General features: G+C 41.9%; 1 protein-coding gene across 1 annotated transcript in view; it reads left to right on the top strand.

Annotated features, from left to right (window-relative positions):
• SYN2 (synapsin II) overlaps nt 1-27374 on the top strand; it is a 163335-nt gene that overhangs the window by 120316 nt on the left and 15645 nt on the right. Inside the window, exons 6-10 of the mRNA XM_041427545.1 lie at nt 2827-2889; nt 5321-5463; nt 10596-10670; nt 14194-14296; nt 20725-20874. Of these exons, the coding sequence (XP_041283479.1) occupies nt 2827-2889; nt 5321-5463; nt 10596-10670; nt 14194-14296; nt 20725-20874 (534 nt within the window). The remainder of the gene's footprint in view (nt 1-2826; nt 2890-5320; nt 5464-10595; nt 10671-14193; nt 14297-20724; nt 20875-27374) is intronic.

The raw sequence follows: 27374 nt of genomic DNA, 5'->3' as shown, positions 1-27374 counted from the left end.
GATCCTGAAGATTGATACAATAAAGTATTTGCCTTTTAAGCTCTTAGTACAAAAAATTCTTAAAATTTAAAAGTTGATGCAGGTGAAACGCTAAGAAAGCATAATTAATAATAATTATCCTTGCTGTTGTGACATCAGTAAGGGAATAATGAAATGAACTGGCTTTTTAGATTTTCACGCTCATCTAGAAGTGACATTTATCCTCCCTGGCTAAAATTTGAATATTCACTGCTGTTATTTTGATTAATGGCATTGGATTGGCCAATGTCAGTGTGCTCCTCAGCTGTTTGCATATGTGCTCCCACAAGGAGCCAGGAGTTTTTCCAGTTGCTACCAATATTTATTACCAGTCCAATCATATCCATACATGACTATACATTTTGAAAATTTTATTCCATCTTTGCCAAATATTCTGGTTTCTGTCTAATTAATAATGGCAGTTTATTGCCTTGCTATTTAAGTTAGAACTCCTGGTAATCCCATTTTTTATTCTGCTGTATTTTGTGTATATTGTATGTGTGTGGGACGGCTCATGCAGTGCAGACTCTTCCATCTCTCACATTTATGAACTTGGCAGATTTCTCAATGTCTCTGGTCGCTCTTTGGGGTTTTCCCTTCAGTTTGTAATTGCCAGAATTAAATTTCTGAATTTTTAGGATGCAGAATTTTTAGGATGTTTAGAATTTGTAGAATTTTTACTTTCCTGATTTTAAGACAGCTTTCCAAAAATCCACAATATTTTGCAAAATTACCTTTTCCCCTCAGTGATACTTTTCAAAGCTTTTATGGCAGTAATTCTAATATAAATTATAATTAGCAGTAATTATAATGCAAATTAAAGGGAAATCCATGATGCTGGTAAATTTTCACTGTCACTATCACACTTGTATCATATATAATGTTCACCAAATGCAGGAATAGTCTGGGGAGTGCCTGGAAAAGAGCAGATTGGGAATGGGATGGGAGGATTCCGGTCAGGTTTTCTTTCATTTCCATGGGCCATTTCAGGTTTTGTTGGCAGAACAACGCCCTGGCCATGGGTTGGTGGCAGAGATGTGCTGCACCATGGCAGAGGGAGAACTGGGATAGATAAAATCAGAGCAGGAGTAAAGGAAAAGCTGCTCAAACCCCAAAATAACAACTGCTGAACCTCGTGGACCTGTCCCAGGGACAGCTACAAACAAGAGAAGTGCTGGGATTACTGAGTTTTGCCTGCCTGGTTTTTTTCCTCTCTGAAGTTTGAGCTGCAGCATCCAGAGCCTGTTCCCTCAGTCTGTGCTGGGATGTGGTGGAGCATGTGGAATCTCAGGAACAGGGTCCAGAGAAAATGATGTTACTGCACTTTTCTGAGGGAGAAAGCACTTTTTTTTCCCTTTCCTTTTCCTTTTTCTTTCTTTTTTTTTTTCCTTTATTTTTCTTTTTTATTTTTTTCTTTTAATGTGAGTTGTGTTGGTTGCTGTGGGCCACGGAGGATTCCACAGCTTAGGGATCACAGGAAGATCCGTGGTCCTGCTAATTACAGGAGTGCCATCTGCACTGCTGTGCTCAGAGGTCTGCAGCATTTCCATGACAAACCCCACTGCAGTGGTTTGCAGCTCAGACACTGAAATGTGCTGCTGCCCTGATGAATCTCCAGTCTGGCAATGATTTGTTCCCCTCCTACCCTCAAGAACTGAAAAAAAGAGCCTGGTTTAAAATCTGAAAGTGATACAGCAGTGACTGGATGTTGACTAAGCAGGAACTTTGGTTGCTGCAGTTTAGCAAGAACTTCATTCCTAAATTCCTGTAGGAGTGACCTCTACTGTGTAATGCAAGTGCTTCTGGTCATTCTGAAACCAGTCAGTGTCTCACAAAACCTCTACAATCCTTAGTTTATGTTCCAGAGCATCAGCTTTTCCTCTGACTGTATTTACTGTGCTGGAATGTGGCACTAAAGGCAGGGTTTGGAGCCTGTAACACTGTCCTGCTGCTGTCCAGCTTAATTACTTGTTGAAGGTGTTCAGCTTTTTATTTGTAGTTATAAACCTCTTCTGTGAAATGAGGTTTGTGCTTGAGTCATAGAGGTTCAATAGATGCAAATTTTAAGTGAAAAATAAAAAGCAGTGCCAACCATAGCCATGACTGGGAGATCTCAAACTTTTTCAAATGAATGATGGAAGTAAAAGTGGTCATTCACAGCACTTTTTGAGGCTCAGAAGCATACCCATATCAGTGGATAAAGCGTTTTCATATGCTTCTGTATATTTGATTTCCTACTCAGTGGTTGGATTATTCGAAATTATTCCCTGCATTCTGGGCAGAAGCTGGAGCCTTCTCTAGAAAACTTGGGTGCTCTGTAGCACAAACTAGGATCTGCCTTTAAAGCAAGTTTTTGTGAATTAGACATCACTGCTTTTCTAAGTGGCCAGAAAATGGATTTACATTTATAAATAGTGGAAATGAAGGGGAAAAGGTGGTTAATTTGGCATCATTGCTGATTATAGCCTTGAAGAGTGTGAGTTTGTGAGTCAGAAAACACAGAAGCTAAGCTTGAAATAGGAAACAGCAGAAATTCAGTCTAAAAAGTGAAGTAAAAAGACATACAAAAATGTTAATATTAAGAAAAGTTCAGAACACCTATTGTCTGTATTGGGAATAACACTGTGTTCAGAAAATATACCCAGCAAGTCACCAGAACACAGAGGATGGACAGCTGGAGGCTCCACATGGCCAGAAGAGCTTTGGCCCCATTACAATCATGCTTCAATAATTTCCCTAGACTGTCCTGTTTAATCTCGGAGCTCGTGGTCGCTCTCTTCTCTAATGTTCCTGTTTTGTTTCCCCCAGCTCACAATGCCAACCTTTCCTGTTGTTGTGAAGATTGGACATGCTCACTCAGGCATGGGAAAGGTGCAGATGCTACTTGTTGCATGTTGGGAGCCTGGGGTTTGTCCCTTACCTGTGCATGCTCCTTCCTACCCTGAGGTTTTACCTTTGATGTGCCCAGACCCTGTCTTGGATGCCCCCTTGCAAATCTCTGCCCGTCCCTGCTCAGAAAGCATCTCTCTTTAGGAAAATAAAACATGCCCAAAGTATTTTTACAACTTGGCCTTTGCAGTTTGAGAGTTGCCCTGTGTGGGATGTGCTTTGAACTGTGCTGAGATGCTTTCTGCAAGCAAAACCTTGTTTATTAATGTATTGTCTGCACTGAAACTCTTCAAGAGTCAAGGTCTGTTGCACAATCCAAATTTTGGAGCTGGGAGTGTGGGAAGGTTTTGCCTTGGTTCTTGGTTGGTTTCAGCTTGGTACTGAACATTGATTTCCTGTCTTGATGTGTTGTCTGTGGTTGTTTCATACCTGTGTATAACTGCTGCTTTCTTTCTCCAAAGTAATTGCATTTCAGTGGTGAGTACAGATGTTTTGGTGTCACTTATCTCACAGTGCAGGGCCAGTGGGAGAGCATTTAAATCCCATTTTCACTGCTATCAGTGCCAACTCCTAATCCTTGCAGGGATCACTGAAAACATTTCAGTGCTAGAAGTGGTGAGATTTTAAAACAATTAATCAGAGAATAGTTACATTTATCATCCTGAATCTCCAAAGCTCCATGAACATAATATTTGCCGCTATTTTCAGATAGAAAACTGATTTGGTTACAATTTGTACTGTATGTTATTTTTTGCCTATGACTGTTTTGCTTTGTTTCATATTTAGTAAATAATTGGAAGTCCAGCAGCCAATTTAATGGAGGGCAGAGTGAACCACTAATTAACCTGCACTTTCTGTGGATTGCATATGTGAAGTGTTAGAATGTTTATGCTGTACTTTGGATATTCGCCTCTCATTTAGAGAAAAGGGGAAAAAATGCACAGAAATGTTCCTCGTATCAAATGTCTAGAAATTATGTTTCCTTTTAGCTGTGCAATATTTAAAACCCTCCAAGATTAAATTCAATCAGAGAGCAAAGGAAGGTTCCCCTGGAAGCCCAGCCCTCCCTGAGGACGCTGCTGGCAGCAGCATTTCCAGAGGTCCCATTTAAGCCCACACAGGCCAGTCAGTCTTCAGAAAATCAAGTTGAAACCAGGCCTCGTGTCTGGTTTGTGGCTCTCAGATGGCAAATTACTCTGTGTCTTTCTCCATCTGAGAGCTGGGGGCAAATACTTAGACTTCAGGCTTTTATCTCCACCAAATTCCGTTTATTGTCCCATCTCCTAGCCATGGCCCTCAGGTTTTCCAGTCCCAGGAGGAGGAGAAGCAGCCAGGGTGCTGGGCTTGCAAAGAGCTGCAAACTCCTCATGTTGGCCACCATGGGAAACCCTGACCCTGCCTGCTCCTCACCACTCTGAAATGCCCTTTGGATCAGAGCCCCACTTCCCTGTTCTCCACTGCCCAAGGCTTCTCTCCCCAGCCCCTTTCACTCCTGCTTGTCCAGCTCTGAGTCCCCACAGGGATTGTCCTCCCTGTCCAGAGGTGATGTCTCTGTCCTCCCTCTGCCCTCCAAAATCTCCTTCTCCTCTCCCCTAGATCAGCATTCCCCACTTGTCCATGCCCCTGTTCCTTCAAGGTGTAAAAGCTGATGTTTTAGTGTCACTCACCACCTCAGCAGAGAGTTCCACACCTGGGAAATCCCACCCCTGGAAAGCCCAGCTCCTTCAGAGCAGAGGGAAAATGAGAATAATGGAAAAATGAGAATAAAATCTGCTGCCTGGAGCCAGCTCTGTGCTCCCTGTTCTCCTGCCCTCCCCAGGATATCGGGACCCTTCAGCTCCTCCCTCATGGGAAAAGCTGATGGCATGATGTGAAAATTCCTGGTGGGCTTCACATATATTCAGTTACCTGAGCAATTTACAGAACCAATAAGAATCTACATCTGTTGGAACTGCATGCCACACCTAAAAAACCAAAAATTTGAGGCCTGCAGATCTATAATTGACTAACATAAAATAAAATAAAAAATAACCAAACCCCAAAAAAAAAACACCACCAACAAAAAAAGCACAAACAAAAAACCCCAAAAACAAACAAACAAAATACCCCAAAAGCAAACAAAAAACCACCAAAAACAAATAAACAAACAAAATTTTTAAAAAACCAAAATAAAATTTCAGTGCCTGCAAATTGCTTTCTCCAAATGAGCAGGTAATGTTTTGCCTAGAAAAATAGATATTTTAAAGCAGAAATGTTATAGAACCTAGAAATCAAATTAAATATAATTGTTTTTTTAATTTTGTCAAAACCTTGCTTCTCATGAATGCCGTTTGCAACCAAATTCTACATTTTATTCCTAATTACTCTTTTTTTCTTTTGTCTGTGCTGTGTTCTTGTGGCTTGATGGCTCCAGATCAAGGTAGACAACCACTACGATTTTCAGGACATAGCCAGCGTGGTAGCACTCACTCAGACCTACGCCACCACTGAGCCCTTCATAGACTCCAAATATGACATCAGGATCCAAAAAATAGGCAGTAACTACAAGGCATACATGTGAGCCAAATCCTTATGTTCTTTCCTGCTTTTGTTTCAAAACTGATAAGCACCAGTGAGATTAAAGGGTGTTGGATGAGTCTCTGAGATGGTGCCTCCCTTGTGACACTCTCTGGAAAGAGTATTTTAGACTTTCTGGATTTATCCAAAGTCTTTTGATCAGTTGATTGTGGCTGGGAGGAGGAGGATGAGACACCAGGGGAGCCTGCCAGAGAGGTTTTGCTGCCAACTTGTGTTCAGTATTTTCATTTAAAGAAAGGAGCAGTTGGAAGAGGGTTTGGTTGCACAGAGGGCTTGTTAATTCAGATTTCTTCGTACCTTTTCATCAATTTAAACAAATTTTCTTCAAATTTTTCTTCTCCCCTCTGAGGATAAGTTGGATGGCATTCATTCACACAAACAAACCAACTGTCACGCTTTAATGGAACAAAGTCCTCTCCTTTTGACATAACCCATCAAAGAAACAATCCAATCTTGCAGTGCCCTTCACAGAGATCATGAAAACCTCTTCTCGTGTTGGAGCCCAGGTGTTTGTTTAAAGGCCATGGCTAAAGGAGAGGCTCAGGGGATGCTTCAGCTTCACAATGACATTCAGCTGGAGCAGCAAACCAGTTGTGATGCAGCAGCTGAGCTCTGGTACCTGTGTTTATGCAGATTTTTACTCTTTCAATTACCAAGCAGTGTAATCTGACAAACACTTGTTTCATATCTCATTTTTGTGACAAGTTAGGTCATCTCATGTCTTTGTTCCCTCACACTTACAATCCCGAGGCGGGGAAAATGTAACAGAACATGGATAAAATAATGGACATAACATGGATAAAAATACACAGTTACATGTCCGTACCCACATCCCAACACAGGGATATTTCTCAAGGAACTCCTGAACATTGGAGGGATCAGTGAATCCTTGTAAATCATTTGTAAGGTACATTCAAGTTCTTTATCAGTAAAAAATTGCAAGCAAACCATAAATACTGAGAGAAGCTGGAGCTGGGTTAAAGCAAATCCATAAAATGTTTTATAATTTAAAAGACAGGGCTGATGTTAAGAATCAAATAATTTAGAACAGCCATGAGGAAATAGAAACCAGGGTGGGAGAAGGCGAAGAATTTCTCTCCTTGGGTTGATATTGGAAGGCCACACACTCTTGGGTTCTCACCCAGACATTGCTGGCACAGGATCTGCTGCTCTGTCCTGAGCTGGCACTGAAGGGCCACTTGGGAAAGAACATCCAAGGTCTGGCCTTCCCAAAACTGCTCAGAAATCCCTGCTCCCTCACATGTGAGGGGCTCAGGAAAGCACAGATCTGGTAGAAGCACAGTTCCCACGGGTCAGATCCACCCTCAGTGTGGACCCCCAGTACTTCTGAACCCAGAATTTGCTGGAAATTGCAAAATCAGTGTGTCGGAAATGTGAGCTGTACAGTGAGCAAGGCAGGACACCCAAAAATCTCACGAGGATGCAGAGGTTTCCGGAATATTCAGTGGTTTTGGTGATACAGGACTGTGATTTCAGCTCCCTGTGGAACTCAGGTGTGTTGGGCCTTCCCCACCTCTCCCTGTAGGCTCGAGAACCTTAAACAGATGCTACAGCTTTTATCCCCGAGCCTTCCCAGAAGGGTTCACTGCAATTCTGCTGGTTTGTCTCACACTGCTGCTCCAGACCTGACTTTCCCTGGCTTTCCCCTCTCTGAGGACTCCCATCCTACTTTTCTGACAGCACCACCAGTGCCCCTTTCTCCTCCTGTCTGGGCCGGGCCGTGCTCCAGTCCTGCTGTTTTCCCAGACTGCTCCAGCCTTCCTGTCCCTTTGTCGTGTCCCTCATGCCAGAGCTGTTCCCAGTGGCCAGGATGTCCCTCAGCCCTTGGATCCTCCTCAGTGTCATTCCCCAGCCTTGCTCTGGCCCTGCTCCCAGTCCCAGCCCTCTTCTCCCCACAGACCTTCCCATGCCACTCTGCAGGGCTGCATGGGGCTTTCCTCTCTTTTCTCTCTTTTCCTCTCTTTTCTCTCCTGTCATTGCTTTGACAGGCAGATTCCTTGAGTCGTGCTTCCCATCTTTCCCCTTCCCAAATAAACAGAGCTGATTTTTTCCCACTCTTACACTCTCAAGGGCAGAGTTTAGGGACAAGGCCCAGCACTTGATGGCTCCAGTACGTGGCCAGGTACCAGATGCAGTAGTGGGCTCATCCCCTGTGATAGAAATTGGACCACAACATTTTGTAGAAGAGAGCCCCACTTTTTTTTTCCCCTTTGACTTGAAATTTTAATGCTGTTCAGCGTCAGGAATAATTTTGGAAGAGTTAACCATGGTAAATTTATCATTCTGAAACATAAATGTTTCTTCTCTGCAGAAGAAGCAGTTGGCCTAAGGGACAGCAAAAATAAGTTAAAATGACAGCCTGTTCCTCCTACCTTTTTATTTATTTTTAAGTTTCTACTCAGAAACTCTGGGTTCATCCAAATGCTAAAAGCCTAGCGATCATTTTTTTCTCCGGATTCTTTCATCCACTTAAATCACACACCACAATGAAATACGGACTCGTTATTACAAAGCAGCGTGGAAAGGAGAAGATTTACCAAACGTCTGAAGAATTCTTCATGTGCACATACATATACATGATGTCAGTAGAATATTGTTCTACAGCTGGTTCTCATTTTGCTCTGTGACACAGGAACAGAGCGCTTAGAGAGCCACCACAAAAAATACCAGCTGAACATTTGTTTTTGTAGTTTAAAGAGAGTTATTAAGAGCCTCGGGTTTATAATTCTGTGGGAAATTGTGGTTTAAGTGGATCCATGAGTCACCAAACTCTGGTGCTTATCGTCTGTCAGTAGAGATTATGGCCAAAAAAGTAGGATTGGATCCCTGTAAATACCACAGCCCCTCTGGAGGCTGTGTGACACACACTTAACTGCCCTGGGCACCCGGGCAGCATTCAGCTGACTTCAAGGAAATCCAGTTTAAAAGGGTCACACACCATGTAGAAAAACAGAAGTACAAAAGCTCTGTATCTAAATCTCCCCTCCAAAAGCAGGACTGCAAGTCCAAGGCTTAAAGTTCTTTGATCAAAAGGTCAATAGACCAAAAGTAAAGCACATCAAGCAAAGGAATAGTGCTGGAAGACCAAACCACAGAGCAGGCTGCCTACCCAAGAATAGTAGGCAGACATTTCTACATATTTTTCTAATGACAAGTCCCTGTCCCAGCAATTTGGATTGGATACTGCAAATGCTACTAAATAAAGCAGGAAGGTGTTGGAAAAGGGGAAGCTCAAGTTACTATGAATTGTTCAGCAATTCTAAAACAGTTCTTCCTTCTTGCAAAGACCAAATCGAGTGCAAACATGTTAAGCCTAAGTGTAAAGCACTTAAAGGTGTAGGAGTTGTTTTATTTATTGTTCAGTGTTTGGTTAAAGAGGAGGAAATAATGATGTGAAAGGCTCCTGGCAATTCAGAAGTGAAGAAGGGTGGGAAACCTACATGTTTCATGTATATATAATTACAGAAATCATCTCTAGGGCTTAGGGTGTCTGGGTGGGTAGTTTTGGATCAGTTCACCATGATCTCTCATTCTGGAGTTCATCTGTGTCAAACACACAATCTCCTGTAATCCCACCAGTGAATTCTATGTCCACAGCATTCCCCAGCCCTGCTCTGACTCCTGCAGCACCCTCACAGCCAGCCAAGCATCCATTTGGAGACCTCTGCAGAAGCTTTTCCCAGTGTGGAGGGAAAATAGGGCTTAAATCTGGCCATCTTTGCCTCTCTAGTCAGTGGTGCTGGGATTCCATCACTGCAGCTGAGCATCTGGAGTTAAATACTGGCTAAAAGCCTTCAGGATAACTATTTCCCCATATTTGGTCACATCTTCCTTCCTAAAAGACACCTAAAAGAGTGCATTCTGATGAATTCCCATAACTAGTCTGCAAGAGGACTGAACTGTGATTTGTGGGATTTTCTCTCTGATGCCAAACGTCTGTATGGAGTAGTAATGAGCCTAAAATTATTCATTTTTAAGCAGGCACATTTATATAAACACCACCTTAAAAACTGAGCAGAAATCACAACACAGCCTCTCTGCTGGGGAAGGTTTCCTTACGCACAGCACTCAACAAGCACCTTCTCTTCTCTCTTCTCTTCTCTTCTCTTCTCTTCTCTTCTCTTCTCTTCTCTTCTCTTCTCTTCTCTTCTCTTCTCTTCTCTTCTCTTCTCTTCCTCTTCCCTTCCCATCTCTCTTTTCTCCCACAACACAGAAGAACTTTATGCTTTAAAGTCCAGCAAATTTTATGAGGGTCCCAGAGAAAAGTCAACATTCCCCCACAATTGCCACTGACCCTCGTAATTAACTTAATGGAAAAAGGAGAGAAAGCTCTTGCTGCTGCCTGATATGCTTTTAATGCATTGCAGATGTTGCCTTGATTTTACTAACTGGAAACACTTCATAACTTGTGTCCATAGCCTGTTCCCAGTACAGCATTTAGCTTTCACAAAGCAGTAATCTTCCCAGCCCTGGGAGCAGTCCTAAGCTCTGAGGAGGAAAAAAACTTTACATGGGCTTTTTTTTCTTTTTTAGAGGTTAAATTGAAGAAGGTGAACTGACACAGAGTGTTTAGGTTATATCAGTAAATAGCAAAGAGTGAACACTGGAGGAGAAACCAAAATCCAGCTCCAAAACACACCTGAAATCACTTCAGAGGTGTTAGAAACATAAATGTGTTGCTTTTTGAGTGTTGGGACACAGTGGGGTGGGTTTGAAAGGAGAAGCTGAAGCTTCTTGACATTTACCTTTGCAGCGCCACTGTGCTACAGAAAATTCAGTGCCTTTGTAGCTGGCACTAGCTCATTTCTAACACTGCCCCTTCATCAAAGCAGGCTGGGCTTTTAGAAAAAAAAAAACCCTTAAATAAATAAATTGGGGACAGAAATTTTCCAGCCATTCTTTGTACCTCCAATAGAAAGTGTATTCCTGACAAAGCTCTTCCAACCCCTCACGGTTCAGATGTTGTGTTACAAGCTGCCAGCTGGGGAAAAGGTGTCAATACTGCTGCTGCACTCATGGGAAAAACAGAGACATTTGATAATGGCAATGTGAAACCACTGGCTGCCTTTGTAATGTTTTCCCCCTTTCAGGAGAACTTCCATATCCGGGAACTGGAAGACAAACACGGGCTCTGCCATGCTGGAACAAATTGCTATGTCAGATAAGTAAGTGGATTCTCATGTAAAAGGTAATTTAAAAATTAACAGAGTTTGATTTGAAGTGGATTTTTAAAGAATCCCATTGTTGGTACACAAGTCACAGAAAGTGCATGCATTGTGTTCATTTGGGGGAAAAGGAATCTCTCCATCAGCGGAAAGAGCAGAGCCAGGAGCTCCATGTGGCTTCAGAGTTATCCGGCCACACTCACAGCCTTGGGGGTTACATGAGCCCTTGGGTTCCTACATCCACCTCTGCTCCTAGAAAATATCTGGAATTCCCTTCAGAAAACTGAATTTTCACAGATTCAGCCTGTCATTTCTCCTGGTTCATTTGCCCTTTCTTACCCACCAGTCTCGCACCTCTTTTAAACTTTCCTCCTTCTACATCCTACCATCCTCCTACATAACCAAGCAATCCAGTCTGCACTTTGCCTATTTAAATCCCATTTCTCTTTTCTACTTTCAATCCCAAACTCCTTACTTTTCATTTTATAAATTTCCACTGAAGTGCACTGTGAGCCTTTTTCCCCTGTTGCTGGGATACACTGAAGCTTTATTTCCCCTGTGCCATCATTCCAGCTCTGTACTTTGGTTTACAGTGTTTTTCCTTTTCTTTCCCATTCTTATCCTGGATAATTCCTCCAGTCCAGTTGAAAACATTCATGCAGCAACACTTTGAAGCTCAGAACTCTTTTTCTCAATCCCCCTCATTTGCTCCACAATCCATAAACCTCTTTTCCCTGCAAAACAAAATCTCAGAGGCTTTTGGATGGCTATGAATTTTCTGCTGTTCAGCTTCTCCAAAGGCTGCCACTAGTGGAAGCTGAAATAAAGTCTGTGCAGTGAAAGTGGAATTTAAAAGGTGTTTTAAAGTTCAACAGTAGTCCTGGCTTGTGGGGTTGTTTGTTTGGGTTTTTTGGTGTTTTTTTTTTTTTTTTTAAATCTTGGAACCTACAACTTGGTGCCTCTTACAAGCTGAGGGAGACACAGGAACAGAACCATTGCCTGCCCTGGAAAGGTGAAAACAAGAAAGAAAGACAGGAATTCCAGCTCCCTGCTGTCCAACCCCTGTCTAGACTGTGTCCTCACTGATCTCCCCTCTGGGCATGGACTGCAGCCACATTATTTTCTCTTTCTCATTCCCTCCCACCTCCCTCTAGAAAGTGAGGTTAAGTCTTCCCTGGGACGGGGAGGCAGAGTGAGCTCTGGGCTGTGTAATTACAGCCCGTGGGCTGTGTGCAGCACACAAACTCCACTTGTGCCCCCAGGAAAGCAGTGCCAGAGGATGGGAAATGCTCCCCCGGCCCTGCTCCTGCTGGAAATGCTGGAAATGCTCCCTGAGCTCTGCTCCTGCTCCTGTTTTTCAGTGGCAGTCAATAGAACAGAATGGGGATTTTCCCATGAACACACCGGCCAACAAAACCAAACTTCCTTCGTGCTGGTGGGGCCAAAAGCACGGGAAAGGTGGATGTGTTCCCTGAGAGAAAGGGGGGTACAGCCCTGCTCCTGTGGGGGTGCTTACAGCAGAGCAGGGCACACGGGGAAAAGAGCCTTTTCTGAAGGGCTGCAGCAGGTTCACAGCACAGCAAAACCCATCAGATCTGCTGAATTTTGGGTTTAATACACCCATGGATGGGGAGGAAGTGCCTTGAAATCACTGCCTGGTGGGCATTGTTGGCTGAACACAAATCTCAGGGAGAAATTCAGAGAAGAAAGAAGAGAGTGGCAGGAAGGGACAGGGAGAGGCAGAGGAGCAGCACATTTCAGGATCACAATTCTTCATTTACCCCTCCCTGTTCCAGAGCTCCTGCTGCCCAGACATCTGTGCCAGCTGTGCCCACCTCACCTGGCACACCTGGTATTTCCCCCTGGGAGCAATCCTTTATCCTTTCTCCTTTATTGCTGCTGTTCCCACTGGCTCTGGGAAAAGAGGCCCCGTGACCTTTTGTCAAACCTACTGTGCAAGCCTTGGGTTTCAAACACTCCAGGCTGCTCCCTCCAAAACCTCTCTTTCCAAATGGATTTTTCCAGCTCTGTGTTTGTTGGCAGAAGATGGGCTATTAAATACACTTTCATAAATCTGATTGATGTTGCAGTGTTTTAGAGAAAATGTCCTCGGTTTTGTTTCCATTTCAAGTCCAGATATTTACTGTTCAAGACAAGTTTTGTTGTCCTCGTGACTTTCTAAGATACACAATATTTTACAGCCAAAAGAAAAAAAGTTATTTATAAGCAAGTGCATGCAAAAAGTCCAGTCAGCCAGTGCATCTACAGATGTTGAAATTGTCAGGCATCCAAAAAACCCTCTTATATTGGACAAAAACCATGTTTCTCACAGGAAAAAAAAATTATTTTCATTGCTAAGATATTACCATCAGGATCTTTTCAAATCAATTTCTTTGTATTCTGCTTGAAAGAAAAGCTTTTCCATTGGAACAGATTTGATATAAGAAAATATAAAGAATGTGACTTAATAAGTTTACTTGGAAAGGATGCTGTTACTGAAGATATTTATACATGAATCAGACTCTCAGCCCAGGAAGGAATTTCCTTTGATCCTACAACAAAATCAAATGCTTTGTTTATTACAGCAGGGTTTTTTTCAGTGGAAAATACTATGAGATGGCAAATCCATCATCAGGGCTCCAGGGCTGGAGCAGGAGAGGGGCTGGAAGAGGAAGTAGCTCTTCTTTTGACTCAAGAGTGAGCTAAGAGGAAAATTCATGATAAATGAATGCTTTAAAAATGGGGTTTTTTTAGCAAATCATGCCCTTCAGTTGGTGACATCACCCTGCATCATTCCAGGATCATTTCCTCCCTGCCCAGCCCTGCTGGGAGTCACTGAACATTCCCAGTGCCTTTGCTGTCCTGGGATTCAGCCCTTGTCTTTGGGCTCTCAGAGCTTGTGCTACAGGATTCACAGGAATTACCTCACTCTTCTTCTAAATAAATCCTTCCCCACCCCCTTGTTGGTCAGATAATCTCTTTATTCATGGAGAAAAAAGGAAAATAAATCATATTGCTGCTTGTAGGATGGGTAAAGAGTCCATCCTCAGTCTCTCACCATGACATTACAAATAAACTGAATAATTTTTGTGCTCAACTCTGTATGAAATTGCCTTTTTAGGAGTTGTAGAATTCCTTGGAATTATTGAAATTCCATTTGAGTTGTGCTGCAGTTGTCTGTAACCCTACATGAAGAACATAACCCTTGTCTGCATGGTCCACAACCCACATAATGTCATATATTTGGTCCTTCTGCATCACCTGCAGGGTTTTCCTGCCTGGGTTTCTTTCTCCTTTTGCTCAGTGCTGTAAGAATAAAACCAGCCTGGCTCCTTTAGGAAACAGCTGGGCCACGATCTGGGATGGAGCCTCTCATTTTCCTGACACAGGAACCAGACCCATCCAATGTAGTGAAAATTCTGAATTTAGGGTAAATGTAATAATACATACATTATTAGGTAAGCCTCTAGAAAATCAAGAGCCTGATGAGACACTCACAGAACAAATTGTTTTTGTGAAACAGGTACAAGCTTTGGGTTGACACCTGTTCTGAAATATTTGGTGGCTTGGACATCTGTGCTGTTAAAGCTGTACATGGGAAGGATGGAAAAGATTATATTTTTGAGGTAAGAACTCCTGCTTTTGCCTTTTTTTCAATATTTCCCTTTAGCTATTACAAACAGCCAAGGAAAGAACCTTTCTGATAGCTGGGCATTGGCTTATTTGTGTTTCAGGCAAGGCTGTGTATTTTTGAGGACTGTTTCAATCATGATACAAAGCCACAGGTCCAAATTAGTGGCAGAACTTGCTGGAAAATGTAACCCTATAGATGGGAATGTCTTTTGGTGTTGGAGGAAATGTACACAAACTGCAAAACAAAGCCAAATGTGGATGGCACATTTTGCCAACCCTGATGATTTCTTTCCTGAGCAGCCTTAGCAGCTTTTCCAGGAAGGTTTATAGATAGCACCATCCCAAGGGAACCCCAACAAAATTATACCTTGCCCTGGAAAGGGAGATTAAGGTCGAAGTGGAAATGACTTACTTTTTTTTGTAGCCTAAATATTGCCCTGAAGATCTGAATCCTCATGAATCAGAAGTTTCTGCTGTAGGTAATTTTGAAAAGTTGAAGTTTTTCATTCCCTTTGAGGTTTTTTTTATGGAGAAATATCACCTTGTGTAGCCATAAAACAAGCTATCATCACTTTCCTATTACAATTTCTTCAGAATCTTCCACTTTCCTAGAATTTTATTCAGTAGGTGGGCAAGGATCTCCAGAATCTCCTCACTCCATAAAAAGTTGATAAAGCAAAAAGGAAAAGCTTTTTAAAAATGAAATAACCACTGCAAATTCTGTAATGGACTGAGACTGCCTCACTTCCTGCTGTTCAACAAATCCCCTGATTTTCCATGCCACAGACAGCCATCATTTCTAAAGCCCAGAATTCTCAGAGCTGCAGGATCCATTGGGAGCTGGCTTTACAGAGCATTTTCATCAGGGTGCAGAATAGACCTTGCAATTAAAAAAAAAAAAAAAAAAAATTGTGGATGGAAGTGTGATAATTCCTGCTGTTGTCTGGAATCAGCTGAATTGTCCTGGAGATGGGCATGCTCATCAGCAAGGACATTTAGAATCTGTAAAAGGCATTGAAATGTGGTGCTGTCTGCAAAGTTCACATCCACCAGAACATCTGGAAAAATTAGGATATCAACAGTTCTTATACTGCAATTTTTACAATGAGGAATGGAAAACTGTCTGCACCAAGATTGGGAGAATTTTCTCCTTTTGTGTCCTTTCAGCATGGGAAAATAAATGTTATTAAGGCTGGCACGTGCATGGTGCACTCAAGGGAGCTGAGCAGGACAGACAGTCCAGAAATCCTGGGCTGCTGCTCCATTCTGGGAGCTGTGGCCTCGTGTTTCCAATCGGATGCCAGGAGGAAAAAAGGAGGAAAAAATTAGGAAAAAACTAGGAAAAAAACGAGGGTTTGGGTACCACTGACACCTTAATCCTGCAGAGCTCACCTGACAAGGAACACACAGATTCCCTAATGAGTGAAATAACGCTGGCAGATTTGTTCTTCCTGATTTTCACTTGGCACATTCAGCCAGTGTCACCTCCAGGAGGAAGACACAGGTGTGTGTCACCCACCCGGGGGGGGGGATGGGAATTAGGGGAGCATTCTACCCAAGTTTTCTTCAGATATCCAGACTAGTTTTGCTGAAGAGGACAAGATACAGAAGTGCTATCATTATTCAAACACAAAACCACCTGTGTTGTTCTGCGGAGGTTTGGGCTCTTTGCAGATGTTTGGGTGGGGGATGTAAGAGGTAACTTTGCCTTCTAACAGAACAGGTTTTCTAAACGTGGTTCCCTGGACAAAACTGCCTCCTCCAGAGGAACACAGTGTTTCTTCCTGTCCTACTCCAAGGAACTGGCTCCCAACTCCTCCTAGGGAGGAATGAACTAATTAAAGGATGGCTCAGCTAAGCAGAGGGGCTATCAGGTTGATCAGGATGAGGGCCAAGTTATGATTCTGTGTAACAGCCTCATCTCTTCATTTGGTGTCTGTTCTTTCCCCCTCAATGGGAATTCTCAGCTGCCAAGCATCAGACAAGCTGTAGAAACAGGATTTTTATTAACACATCACTGCAACATGCAGCTATTTAACTGCCTCCCCTCTTCTTCCTGATGAGACATCAAATCAAGGTCCATTAAACTTTTAACTTTTTAAATGTAAGGACTTTTACTTTTTTAAATTAACACTTCTGAGGTTTCAGTACTAGAAAGAGCAGAGCATTGTTTATATTTCTGATCCCACTTAATATTATCTTTCCTGTTTCATTCTTGGAAAAGCAAAGATCTGGGAAACTAAATAAAAGCTCAGAGTGTGGTGATCAGAGCAGTAAAAGAGAACAAATGTAAGAGAATCCTGTAGAGTGGCCTCCCAGAAGTCCCCCAAATTTTGTTTTAGATTAAATGGGCTGCTGCAGGTGTCTTTCCCACTTGCTTCATTTCACCCTGAGCTAAATTAAAATTAGCTCCCAAGTGGTGTTTTTGTCTTAGAAAGGATTTCAAGAAAACTTTCACTGAAAACCAACAGAGGAAATGAAGAAACGGTGTTTGTGCACAATTGTTTGGAAAGTTCTGCTCTTGGCCTCAAATCCTTCAGAACCTCAGCTACTTCTCCTGTCCTCCCACCCAGGATGAATTCCTCTGCTCAGCTCAGGGAGGGAGGTAAATCCAGCTGTAATTGCTGATAAACTCAGAAGTCTCTCATCATTTCTGCTCTGGAGCACTGCTCTATTCACACATCAAAGGGAATGGTTTTGCCCAGTTCTCACCCTGCCAAGCATGGACCTTCAAAATCACCCTGATTCAATTCCCCCTTCCTCTGTACTTACCATTTATCCTGTTTTCTCCTGGAATTCCTGGGGTTTTCCCTCAGGAGATCCATCTATTCTGCCAGACTCCCTGAGCACCGACAGCCCCCTGGCTGCTCCATCATGTTCCTCTTGTATTTCAGCATCCTGGGAAATGCCTTTTCCCACTTTATCCACAGGATTCTTTACCTTTGTCCTTCCTTTAACCTCCCCAGCTCTGCCTTTCCCAGGCCTTCCCAAATCTCTGCCCAGCACATCCTGATCCTTGGGGGTAAGCAGCAGGGCTGGGTGTGGGCAGTAGCAGTGGGAATTTCTCCCTCAAACACCATGATCCCTTTGCAATTACTGGTATCTTATAAATGCTCTGGCTCCTTTAGAAATCCCATCCCATTTCTCTTCCTAATTACAGAATTTCTCTTCTTTGTGCCAGTCTCAGTCTTCTACCCCAAATTTTAGCTATTCACCTTTCCCACTAATATTTACAGTCAGTCCCTGGGTGATAAGAGAAATTCATCCCAAAGAACTGGCTACTGAAATGAAAGTGCATTGATACAAAAATGCAAGTTCACAGTGATATGAATTAAGTGACTGTAATTCATAGTGGCCCATGTTTTTACTGGCATCTGGAAAAGGAATGTATTTGATTTTATAAATCACAGATGCCTTTTTTTTTTTTTTCTGTGAAATCCTCTTAGTGGGAAACTCCAGTATTTTAAATAGCTGAACTATATGCTGAACTAAAAACTGGCTGGGTTTAAATGGGATTTTAAATCTAGCACAGGCTGTAAATAGACTATTTATAAACAGGGAGCTTTGTGCATGTTTAAACTTTGTCAAATCTTCTGAGGGGGGAAATGCCAGTCTGACATTCCTGTAGTCACTCACAGGATTTAAAAGCTGTTGGTGTTGCCCAAAATATTCTTAAGATACATTTATATAAAATCAAAATATAAACCAGTTGTCATTAAATCTTGTACTAGGAATGAAAATTGACTGTATTCTCTGAAAGGAAAAGAAAATACACCAAAATTCACCATCCACCTGGATCTCAGCTGCTCTGCCAGGGAGTGGCAGAGGTGCTCTGTTGCCACATCTTTGGCCAACAGTATTTGTGCCCCTGTGGCAACAAACCCAAGGATTTTTACAAGGTCAAAACTTGTCCAAGTGATAAGAGACTGGTAAGGGCAAATGGCTCTGGGTTTAATGCCAAACCTATTTGAATGTGCCTCAATTTGTGGCTATGCCTGAAAATTCTTCATTCAAGGAGTGTAACAACTTCTCTGCTGGAGTGGACACAAAGATCTGACACCTCAAGGCTCCTTATTTTCACTTTTCCCACCAGTTCTGCTACACACCATGGCAGCACCTCCCAAAGGAAGCTGATGTGTGAACTTGCAGTTGTAGAAGTACTTGAGAGCAGAAGTTCAATCCAAACCCAATCCTCCATATCTTAATCCTGCCTAATCCTTTGGCAGGGCCTTATTGGAGGCAATTTATGTCACAGTCATTCCAAGTAATTGTTTTAATGTAAGTGCATGGTAAACAAAGGGAGGGTTTTTTTGCCTGGGAAACTTTTAACTGATGTTGGGTAAGAGGGGGACTCATCTACACCCTATGGTGCACATTTTTAAAAATAGCTCTCATTAAAACCGATTTTTTAGAGCCCAAACATCACTCCTGCTCTGAAAATCAGATGGTTTGCAGTGGAGAACCAAACCTCCAATGCCCTACACACCAAAACATTCTATATTCTGTCATTATTAAGACTTCACAGTCCTGGCACTTTGGGTCCCTCCAGGCACCATGCAAATTCCTCTCACAAGAAACAGCTCAGGATACAAGGAAGTGGATCTTTAACGCATTTATACAATTTTAAAAATAGCAGTAAGTGAGCAGAAATGAATATTAAAGAGCACACAACTTGCAAGGCTACATTTTACCCCTTCAGAAATATCAATTCTTATTGGTTGATCAACTCTTCTCTCAATTAATGGAAAACATTGGCACGTTCCACTTTAAATTATGATTTAAAACATGGTAAACTTTAAGGAAACTTTCAGTGTGCTTATTAAACATCTCTTCACTGCTGTTGATGTGGCCCTAGAGTCAAAACCAGTCATTCATTTCTAAGGAAACATTTGTTCTAGAGTTCAATTATTGTTGCATTGTTTACTCTGGGGTTATTTTCAAGACTTTTGGCTGTGAGGAAGCTCAGAGACCTCCTAGATCTGAAAATCCCAGCACAAGCACTGCCAACATTTTGGTTGCCAACACACAATGCCAGTGAATCTTGTAAATGAACAAACAGAAGAATCATGGAAATGATTTGGGACTTCAACCTAATCCCATTATTGGAACAAAATCTCCCTTTGCCACTCAGGAAGAATTTCTATAGCTCTCACCATAGTTTGAAAAGCTCAAGATTTATATTAGTTATATCTTCCCAACTACTGCAAGGTTCTTTAAAATCCAAATATCCCTGTAAACACCCAACTTCTGTGTCTAATTCCTAGAAACCCTTGAAAACCTAAAAGAAGGAAGGCAAAACTCTGTTCTTTGTTAATAAAGGAGATGTTCTATGGAGGCTGGGGGATTGAGAAGGGTTTTGCTGCCTCCATCCCTTCCAGCTAAGGAGGGATCCACACAATGTGGGTGGGTTCCTGCTCTTCAGACTGATCCCTGTGCACCCCTCAGATAACAAAATTCTTCCACCCAGACCTGTGGGAAACACCAGAGTGCAGCACTGCAGGTGACATGGACACGCCCTGATGCACATGCAAAAAGAATTGCAGTTTCTCAAAAGTAAATTAAATCCTGTTATTTTTCCAAGTAGGAATACCCAGTGCCCTTGTGAATAATAGCTGGGGTTATGTTAGGCTTTTATTTCCCCTGAAACAAACACAGATGTGGCAGAAGTGGATACACTGGAGAAATAACAAATATTCTGGAGAAATAACAAGTGCTTGGGGCCCACTGAAGTGGCAGAATTCAGTGTTAGTTTTATTCATCAGAATGGTTCTGATAAATAACCACAGAGCACTATTAACCTGTCATGTTTGGAATGGAAACGTGCCCATTTTTATCTGCCTCTCTGCCATCCTGTAGAAATTTCTCTGCAGAAATTCTTACCTATTCTTTGCAGCCACACTACTTTTTTAAAAAGGTTATCAATAATAACAAGGTGTTATTTAAAGTTTTTCACGAATCAATAAGGATCCAGATTTCTCTAGCAAAACTCCACAAAGTGCCAGGGAGCTGAAGTTGAACTCTGCATTTCCCTGTGGTAATTCAGCTCCTGAACGTGGAGTGAGCCCCAAAAGCAGGGAAGGGAGGGAAGCTCAGATGAAATTCCTGCAGATCACTGCACAGCCTGAGAAATCTCATTGTCCTTGTCAGCCCTGTACTTCCTCTGCCTGTTCCCAAGATGTGTGCCCAGGTGTGAAGTGAAGCTTTTTCTGGAAGGCTCTTTCTCTTCGCATTTTGTGAGAGATGGGGAGGGGATCACGTTGCAAAGTTGCTGTTCTCTTGTTTATTTTCTGATGGAACACATATAATGCCTGTAATTCTTGTGTACTCCTGCTAAAAGCACTGCTGTAAATACACAGCCTGCCCTCCTGCAGGGTGAGGAGCAGTTTCCTTCCCAGCACTGATGTCCTGTTGCATTTTGCAGGTGATGGACTGTGCCATGCCCCTGATTGGGGAGCACCAGGCTGAAGACAGGCAGCACATCACCGAGTTAGTCGTAAGCAAAATGAACCAAATGTTGTCCAAAACTCCTATTCCATCTCCTCAGAGACCCACTGCCACTCAGCAGCCTCAGGTAGGATAAAATTAAATTTAAATTCAATTAAAATAGAGCATCTTGGTCTGTCATTTTAAGCACAAAGTTTTCCTCCAAGAATTCGGACACCTGTGGAACCTCAAGGATTTGGGAACTTACCAACACATTTTCTCAGTTTGTTATATTTCAAAGAGGTTGTCTCCAGGTGTAATCAAGAAGTGCAAGTATTGCTGTGTTTCTGCCCGTGGGTTCAGGGAATTTCCAGGCTTTGTACTGCTTCCTTTCAGTCCCATATATAAAATATCATGGAGATACTAAGGAGCACTGTCATAGAAAACCCTTGTCCTGAGGATGTCAAAAATAATACTGGATAATTCTTATTCTTGTGAGAAATTAATGACGCTATAATATTTTTTTAATGCACTGCAATTCATGAAAATACCTTAGAAATCTAGGAAGCTTCTGAAATATGTTCAGCATAGTAGAAGTCATGGGCCAAAGGTTGCAAATAGATGCACATTTCATTTATTTTATCTTGCATGGCCTGACAGTTAAAGTGTGTGGATGAAGAATTCTGCCCCCGGCCCAGCTGGCTTCCAGGAACCACCTTTGTGTTTTTATTTCCATGCTTTAAAAATGGGGGGGTTATTGTAGTGATCCTTTTAATAACTTTGGGGAGCGTGGTGTTTTTGTAAAAGGCTCTGAGAACAGAAAAGGTGGGAGAGGTGTGGATTTGCTAGGTGGATTTGGATGGGTAAGAAACTGGGTGGAATTCTAGAGGCCGGTAACAAGTGCTGACCTGAGGGGTCTGTACTTAAGAGGGGTCTATAATCCCCTTTTTTAGGGACTGAGTGGCAGGGGGATGGCTTTAAACTGAAAGATATTTAGATTAGACATCAGTTCTTTAGAATAAAGGTGGTAAGGAACATGAAGGGTTTGTGCAGAGAAGCTGTGGGTGAAATAGAATGAAATCCACCCTGCCCATGATCTGTGAAGGGTTTTGGTGCTGCCCTGGACCTCCTCACTCAACGGGCATCAGCTGAACACCAGAACCAGCCAAACTGTAAGCCAAGAATTACCAAGCCTAAATAGCTAAATACCAAGCCTAAATCAAGGATCTATTTTTGCTCCCAGCAGGCTCCACACCAGGTAAACAATTTGAGAACAATTTTGTGGCCTACCTCAGACAGACCAGTTCTTGAGGCAGAGTGACTAATTTGTTCTTCAAATACCTCATCATGCTTTAAGATATAAAAATACCCCATCCCACATGAAAAAATAAGTGGTGTGGCTTCTATTTATGTTGCAGCCACTTGAAACTAAGCACAAAATTGTTTCAGCCACAGAACCACATACAATGGAGAAGTTTCCATCCAACATGACTCAAGTCCATTGTAAAGGGCACTGAGAGAGAAAGAAGAAGGGGAAAAAATAAATCACCTTTTGCCAAAATAGTTCCTTTTAGGAGCAACAGATTATCCCGATATTAAAATGAAGCAAAGAGGCAAATTTAGAGTTATTCAGTCAATACAAGTCAACACAAATCAAAATTTAAAGTAGTAATAGACATGGTTGTCATATGAATAGATTCACAGTTGATATTTCACATTTTGGGGAAAAAATGTAAGGTCTTGGGTAGGCTGTCCTGGATCCCAGAGCAGCCAGGGGAGGAGGAGGGTTCACTCTTACTACTGTCATCCAAAGCAGCTGGCTGTTGGTTGGATGTAAATAAAATTCCCAATAATTCCCAAAGAAAACCTGCCCACCTGTGTCCAGAATGAAGCAGGATCCAAGGAGCATTTTTAGAAGATTCCTAAATTCCTCAATCATGCTGTCACTCACATGTCCATGGAAAGGCAGTTTTGCTGTTAAACCAGAATTTTGGATGAATGCAGAGATAATATTCTGGGATGGTGGAGTTCTGGTTGGTTCTTCTTAGTTTAGGTTATTCCTGAAGGATTCAGCCTTTATTGAGGGCAACAAGATGTTATTCCACATTAATCTTCTTTTCCTTAGCCTATGCTTACATTATGGATTGCACTTGAGCTAAAAAATCCTGTAAAAATCAGAGATATTTCTTTAGAATATTTGCAATATCTGTTGGTTTTCCTCTCAGTTAATCAGACCCTTAAAATTGGCCTTGTTGTGCCAGTTTAGGGCAGGTAAAGGGGACCTGATTTTGTCCTGAAGATTCCATTTGCAAATACCCATAAATCTCCCCAGTTTTAGGGGGAAACCGTGAAACACATTTGTAGAATTTAAAGCAGATAACTCCTCATGCACAGTTAATTTTTAGCTGGGTTTTGCTAGGAGTAAGATCAGTCTGTTAAAACAAACCTTTCACTTTTGAACAGTCTTTCCTAATGTAAGAAATTATTTCCCATTCTTGAGAAACAGCCAGTTCGTCTGCAGGGCAGGGGTACACTGCCCATTTCTACAGGTGACACAAAATACAAAGCCACTAATTTATCCCAAATCTACTCTGTGCACATGTAGAAACCAAAGTACTGGAGATATCAAAGAGTAGTTGCTGAGTTTTGCTGCTTCTGCTTTTAAATAAGCAGCCCTTGCTCAATAATGCAGCTCCAGGTGCGCCATGTTCTTGATTTCTTTGTTATCTGGGGGTTTCAGAAGTGTTTTAGTCCAGACTTGGTGGATTTTACGTAAAAACATACCTCAATTTATAAATGCCCGCAGTGGTCAGCCCCACTCCAATTAAGCATCCATCAGGAAACAAATCAATGATTGGGAAAATCAGCCTTTGTTTGGCACTGGGCAGCCAAGTCCTGGTGGGGATGGTTGGCCCTGCAGTGCTCTGAAGGCTGGCAGAGCTCTCCCTGTCCCAGTGCCAGAGGGAGCAAATTCCAGAGGGAAACCTCCCAGGGGCAGGGCCTGGGATTGTTAAACCCATTAAACCTGAGATATCTGAATGGGGAGATTTCTTCAATATAGGTTTTCTATGTTATTTGTTTATTTATCTACAAACTCTTGCCCAGACTCTGTAGCAGGTTCTGCTGGTGCACAGAGGCCAGAGAATTTGGACAGGAGGAGACTTGGACTCCCAGAAATTCTACCTGTTATGGTAAAAAAAATCCATCAAAAATGAAGTTGTTTTTATTATTTAAATCATGATCATTTGTTTTATTCCACACCAGGCTGAAAATGGAGCTTTATCTAGGAATGCGGTTTTAAGAGTTTTCCGTAAACAAACCTGCTCTACTTGCAGGCAACAAAAATGTGGATTTTCCATATTTTCTGACCTCTTTGACTACTTTTGATAGATTTTTAGAGAAACCTCTTTCAAATTTTCCCTAAAAATCAAGAAAATATGTTAAACTACCCAGTGACTCTGCTCTGGATTTGCAGGAGCAGGGTCATTCCTTGACCATTGCATTTGTGTGTAAAACAATAAAAATGGTCAAACACCCTCTCAGAGCTGCACGTCAGGTCCTGAGGTGAATTGTGCTGGAGGAAATTCTGCAGAGAAAATTACATTGTCCATGAGAATCACCATAAAATGCAAATGTCTATGGGTGTGCGAGCAGCTGAAGCTGAGGGAAATCCCGTTAGGGAAATGTTCATTCAGTCCTGTTGCATTACCCACGAAAGAATAAGGGATTTATTTCCTTAATGGAAGGAAAGAAGAAAGGATTTTGTGCTCCAGAGGTGCAATATCCGTGACCTGATGACATCACGGAGAGCATCACGGACATTCCCAGCTCCATCCTGGTTCTGTTTGGTGTCAAAGAAAGGAGTGGCACAGTGCTAATAAACCATTATGATCTCAGTGTATTCTCCATTCCCTGGCACTTCGCATGCTGTAGCTTATCCAGTTTTATTGTTCCATGGCCAAAGAGAAAATTGAACCACACGTGGACATAGTGTAAATAACAAATGTGTGAATTCCAGAGAAAGTCAATCCATCAGCAAACTCCCTGTTCCTGGATTTCCATAGGATTAGCCACAGTTCTTTCACTTCCATCTCTTGGCTTTAGTGGAATTTTTTAAAGGAAAATACTTCTGATGAGCAGCAATTTGCTTCCAATCACTGAAGTTGTTATGATGACCAGAAAATGCAGTTATTTGGTTTGTTCTTAGCTGAAGGGACCACATTTAATTGGGAGGGATCCCCTCAGGGAGTTATTTGGGAATGGAGAATTCAGCATTAGTCCACTGTCCATAAAAGTCCTTTTAAATCATAGTCCTTGGTAAGATAAATTACATTTCTTATTAAAATATTTACAGGGTTCTTGTGGACGCCTTCCTAAATATATCGGTAGAGAATCTAAACCATTGGCATCAAGGCTCACAAAGAGCAAGGAAAAATATTGCTGGGGCACATAAATCACACAGCCTGAAATGCAACACCTTCCAAAGGTTATTTCAGTCAAAAGCCATTCTGAAAACTGTCATTTTTGCCGGAGGTGGTGCCCCCTTACTGCAGTATTTTGGTTATTTGCATCCCAGCGACACCTTGTGGCTTCTCTTCTGGAATAAACGACTTGGAGATTTATCTATTATTTATTATTACAATGCATTAACGGCCTATTCCATAAGCTGCATCACATTAAAAATCTATTTTTCTATAGATTTTACAAAGCAGAAATGCTCCATACTTGAAAATTTTTCATCATGTTACTGTAATGCATTTCTTTCATTTTTTTATTATTATTTTAATATGGAATATATTTTAATAGGCTACATTAATGTGCACATATATAACTCTGTGTGTATATATATTTATGTGTGTATATATATATATATACACACATGAAATGTTTATCTTTGTGTGCTTATATTGATCAAAAGGGGTTTTGAAACTCTTAGGTTTTATGTTAGTGAAAAGAAAAGAACAGCTGTTACTCTTTTAGATCCCAATATAAACACAGGGAATTAAGAAAAGCAGCAGAAAATAAACAAGTAGGAGCCTGAGCTCACCACAACCTTATAAAAGGCCATATTTAGGGCACAGTTCATTCAGTAAAATTTATTTATCACAAGTCTAAAATGATGGGGTTTTTTTCCCTACACTGAGGTTATTTTGTCCACCTTTGAACAAAACCCCAGCCCGGGGCAGGTTCTGCATGTGAGGGCCAGAGGCCGCAGGAGAGGCAGCACTCAGCTGGAACTGCTGCATGAGGGATGTTCATGTATTTAAAACAGCCCCCATTTCATTAACAAAGTTTGACTATTTTAAGCATTTGAACTCCACATGTAGGTATTGCAATGTATCAAAACCACAAAGTTCGTGCTGGAAAATAAACCCTAAAACATTTCATATCGATAAGGACACAACACGCAAATAACTGAGCAGGAATTGCACTGACAAAATGATGGTGAAAGGGAAAATAATTGGTTTAAAATCCTTCCTGAGCCCCTGCACCAGCAGATGGAGTGAGAGCCAAGGGAGCTGCTGAGAGCTGGGTTTGAGTCTCCCCCTGAACAGAGGTCCCAGGTAACCGGAGATATATCTGTACAAACTCTGGGATTTTAGCTGTGAATGTATCCATAAAAGGAGGGTGATTTAATCAGAACACTGATAATGGTTATCCTGCTCAGTTCGGTTCAGTGTGCCAAGAAATAACCAAGGGTGCCCTTCTGAAGGGATCTCATGGCCTTAAGATTATAGAAAAATACACTAAAGGTCAGGTATTAAAGGTTTAGGGTTATTTGGTCATAATTTCCACTGGCATCAACAGAAATTTGTCCAAATTAAATAAAGTGTTCTGGGTGCACTGTGATTTTTAATTTTTTTTAAAATTTCTGAGTACTCTATATTGAATGCCTATCACCAGCAGTGTACCTGGAAAAATGAATGATTTCTGCAGAAAAGCCAACAAAGCTTGATAAGATAAGAGTTTGCTCACAAACTATAGAAGAGAATGGTTAGAAGAGAATCCCAAAGGAAGAAGCCCCTGACAGGGTCAGGCTTCAGGCCCAGGAGGATTTGGGTAATCTCAGTTGTCTGTAGTGCTTCAGCCTTAGTGCTGATTTTTTAATTCAGAAGGCCACAAAGCACTGGTAAAACTGAAAAACAAAACAATTATTATAGTTAGCAGATACTTTTCCACATTTCTCTTAAACATAACAGCATGAATATTCTCTTTTTGTCTTCATTCGCACAACAAAATTATGCCTTCCCTAACTTTTTATTACCTCCTGCCAGATGATCTCCTGATCACCTCACAGTCTGCCAGTGGTATTGGGAATTCTGACACTCCATGGTCCCTCCCCTCAAGAAGAAAGAAAATATTTGGGGTTTAAAGTAATCCTGAGCCCACTGCGATGGAGGGGCCTGTCTGTTCTTGGTAGACTTCTGTGAGAAGCAGTTTTTTGATCCCTCTGGGGTTATTTTGGAAACTGCAGGAATTCTCCTCATTCCATTCTAGAGCAAAGCCCATCCTTTTCCAAAAGAGAGCAAGGGCAGCAGTGACCCCATGGCCACAGAGCAGGGAAAAATGCCACAGACACCAACAGGGCAGCCCAGGCTGGACCTCTCTTCTGTCCTGGTGCTGTAATTACTAGCATAGATAACATCC

Source organism: Onychostruthus taczanowskii, unplaced genomic scaffold (assembly GCF_017590055.1).
Source record: "Onychostruthus taczanowskii isolate IOZ18803 unplaced genomic scaffold, ASM1759005v1 scaffold116, whole genome shotgun sequence".
NCBI lineage: Eukaryota > Metazoa > Chordata > Aves > Passeriformes > Passeridae > Onychostruthus > Onychostruthus taczanowskii.
The sequence above is the reverse complement of the archived record's forward strand: the minus strand, read 5'-3'. Positions and strand labels throughout refer to the sequence as shown.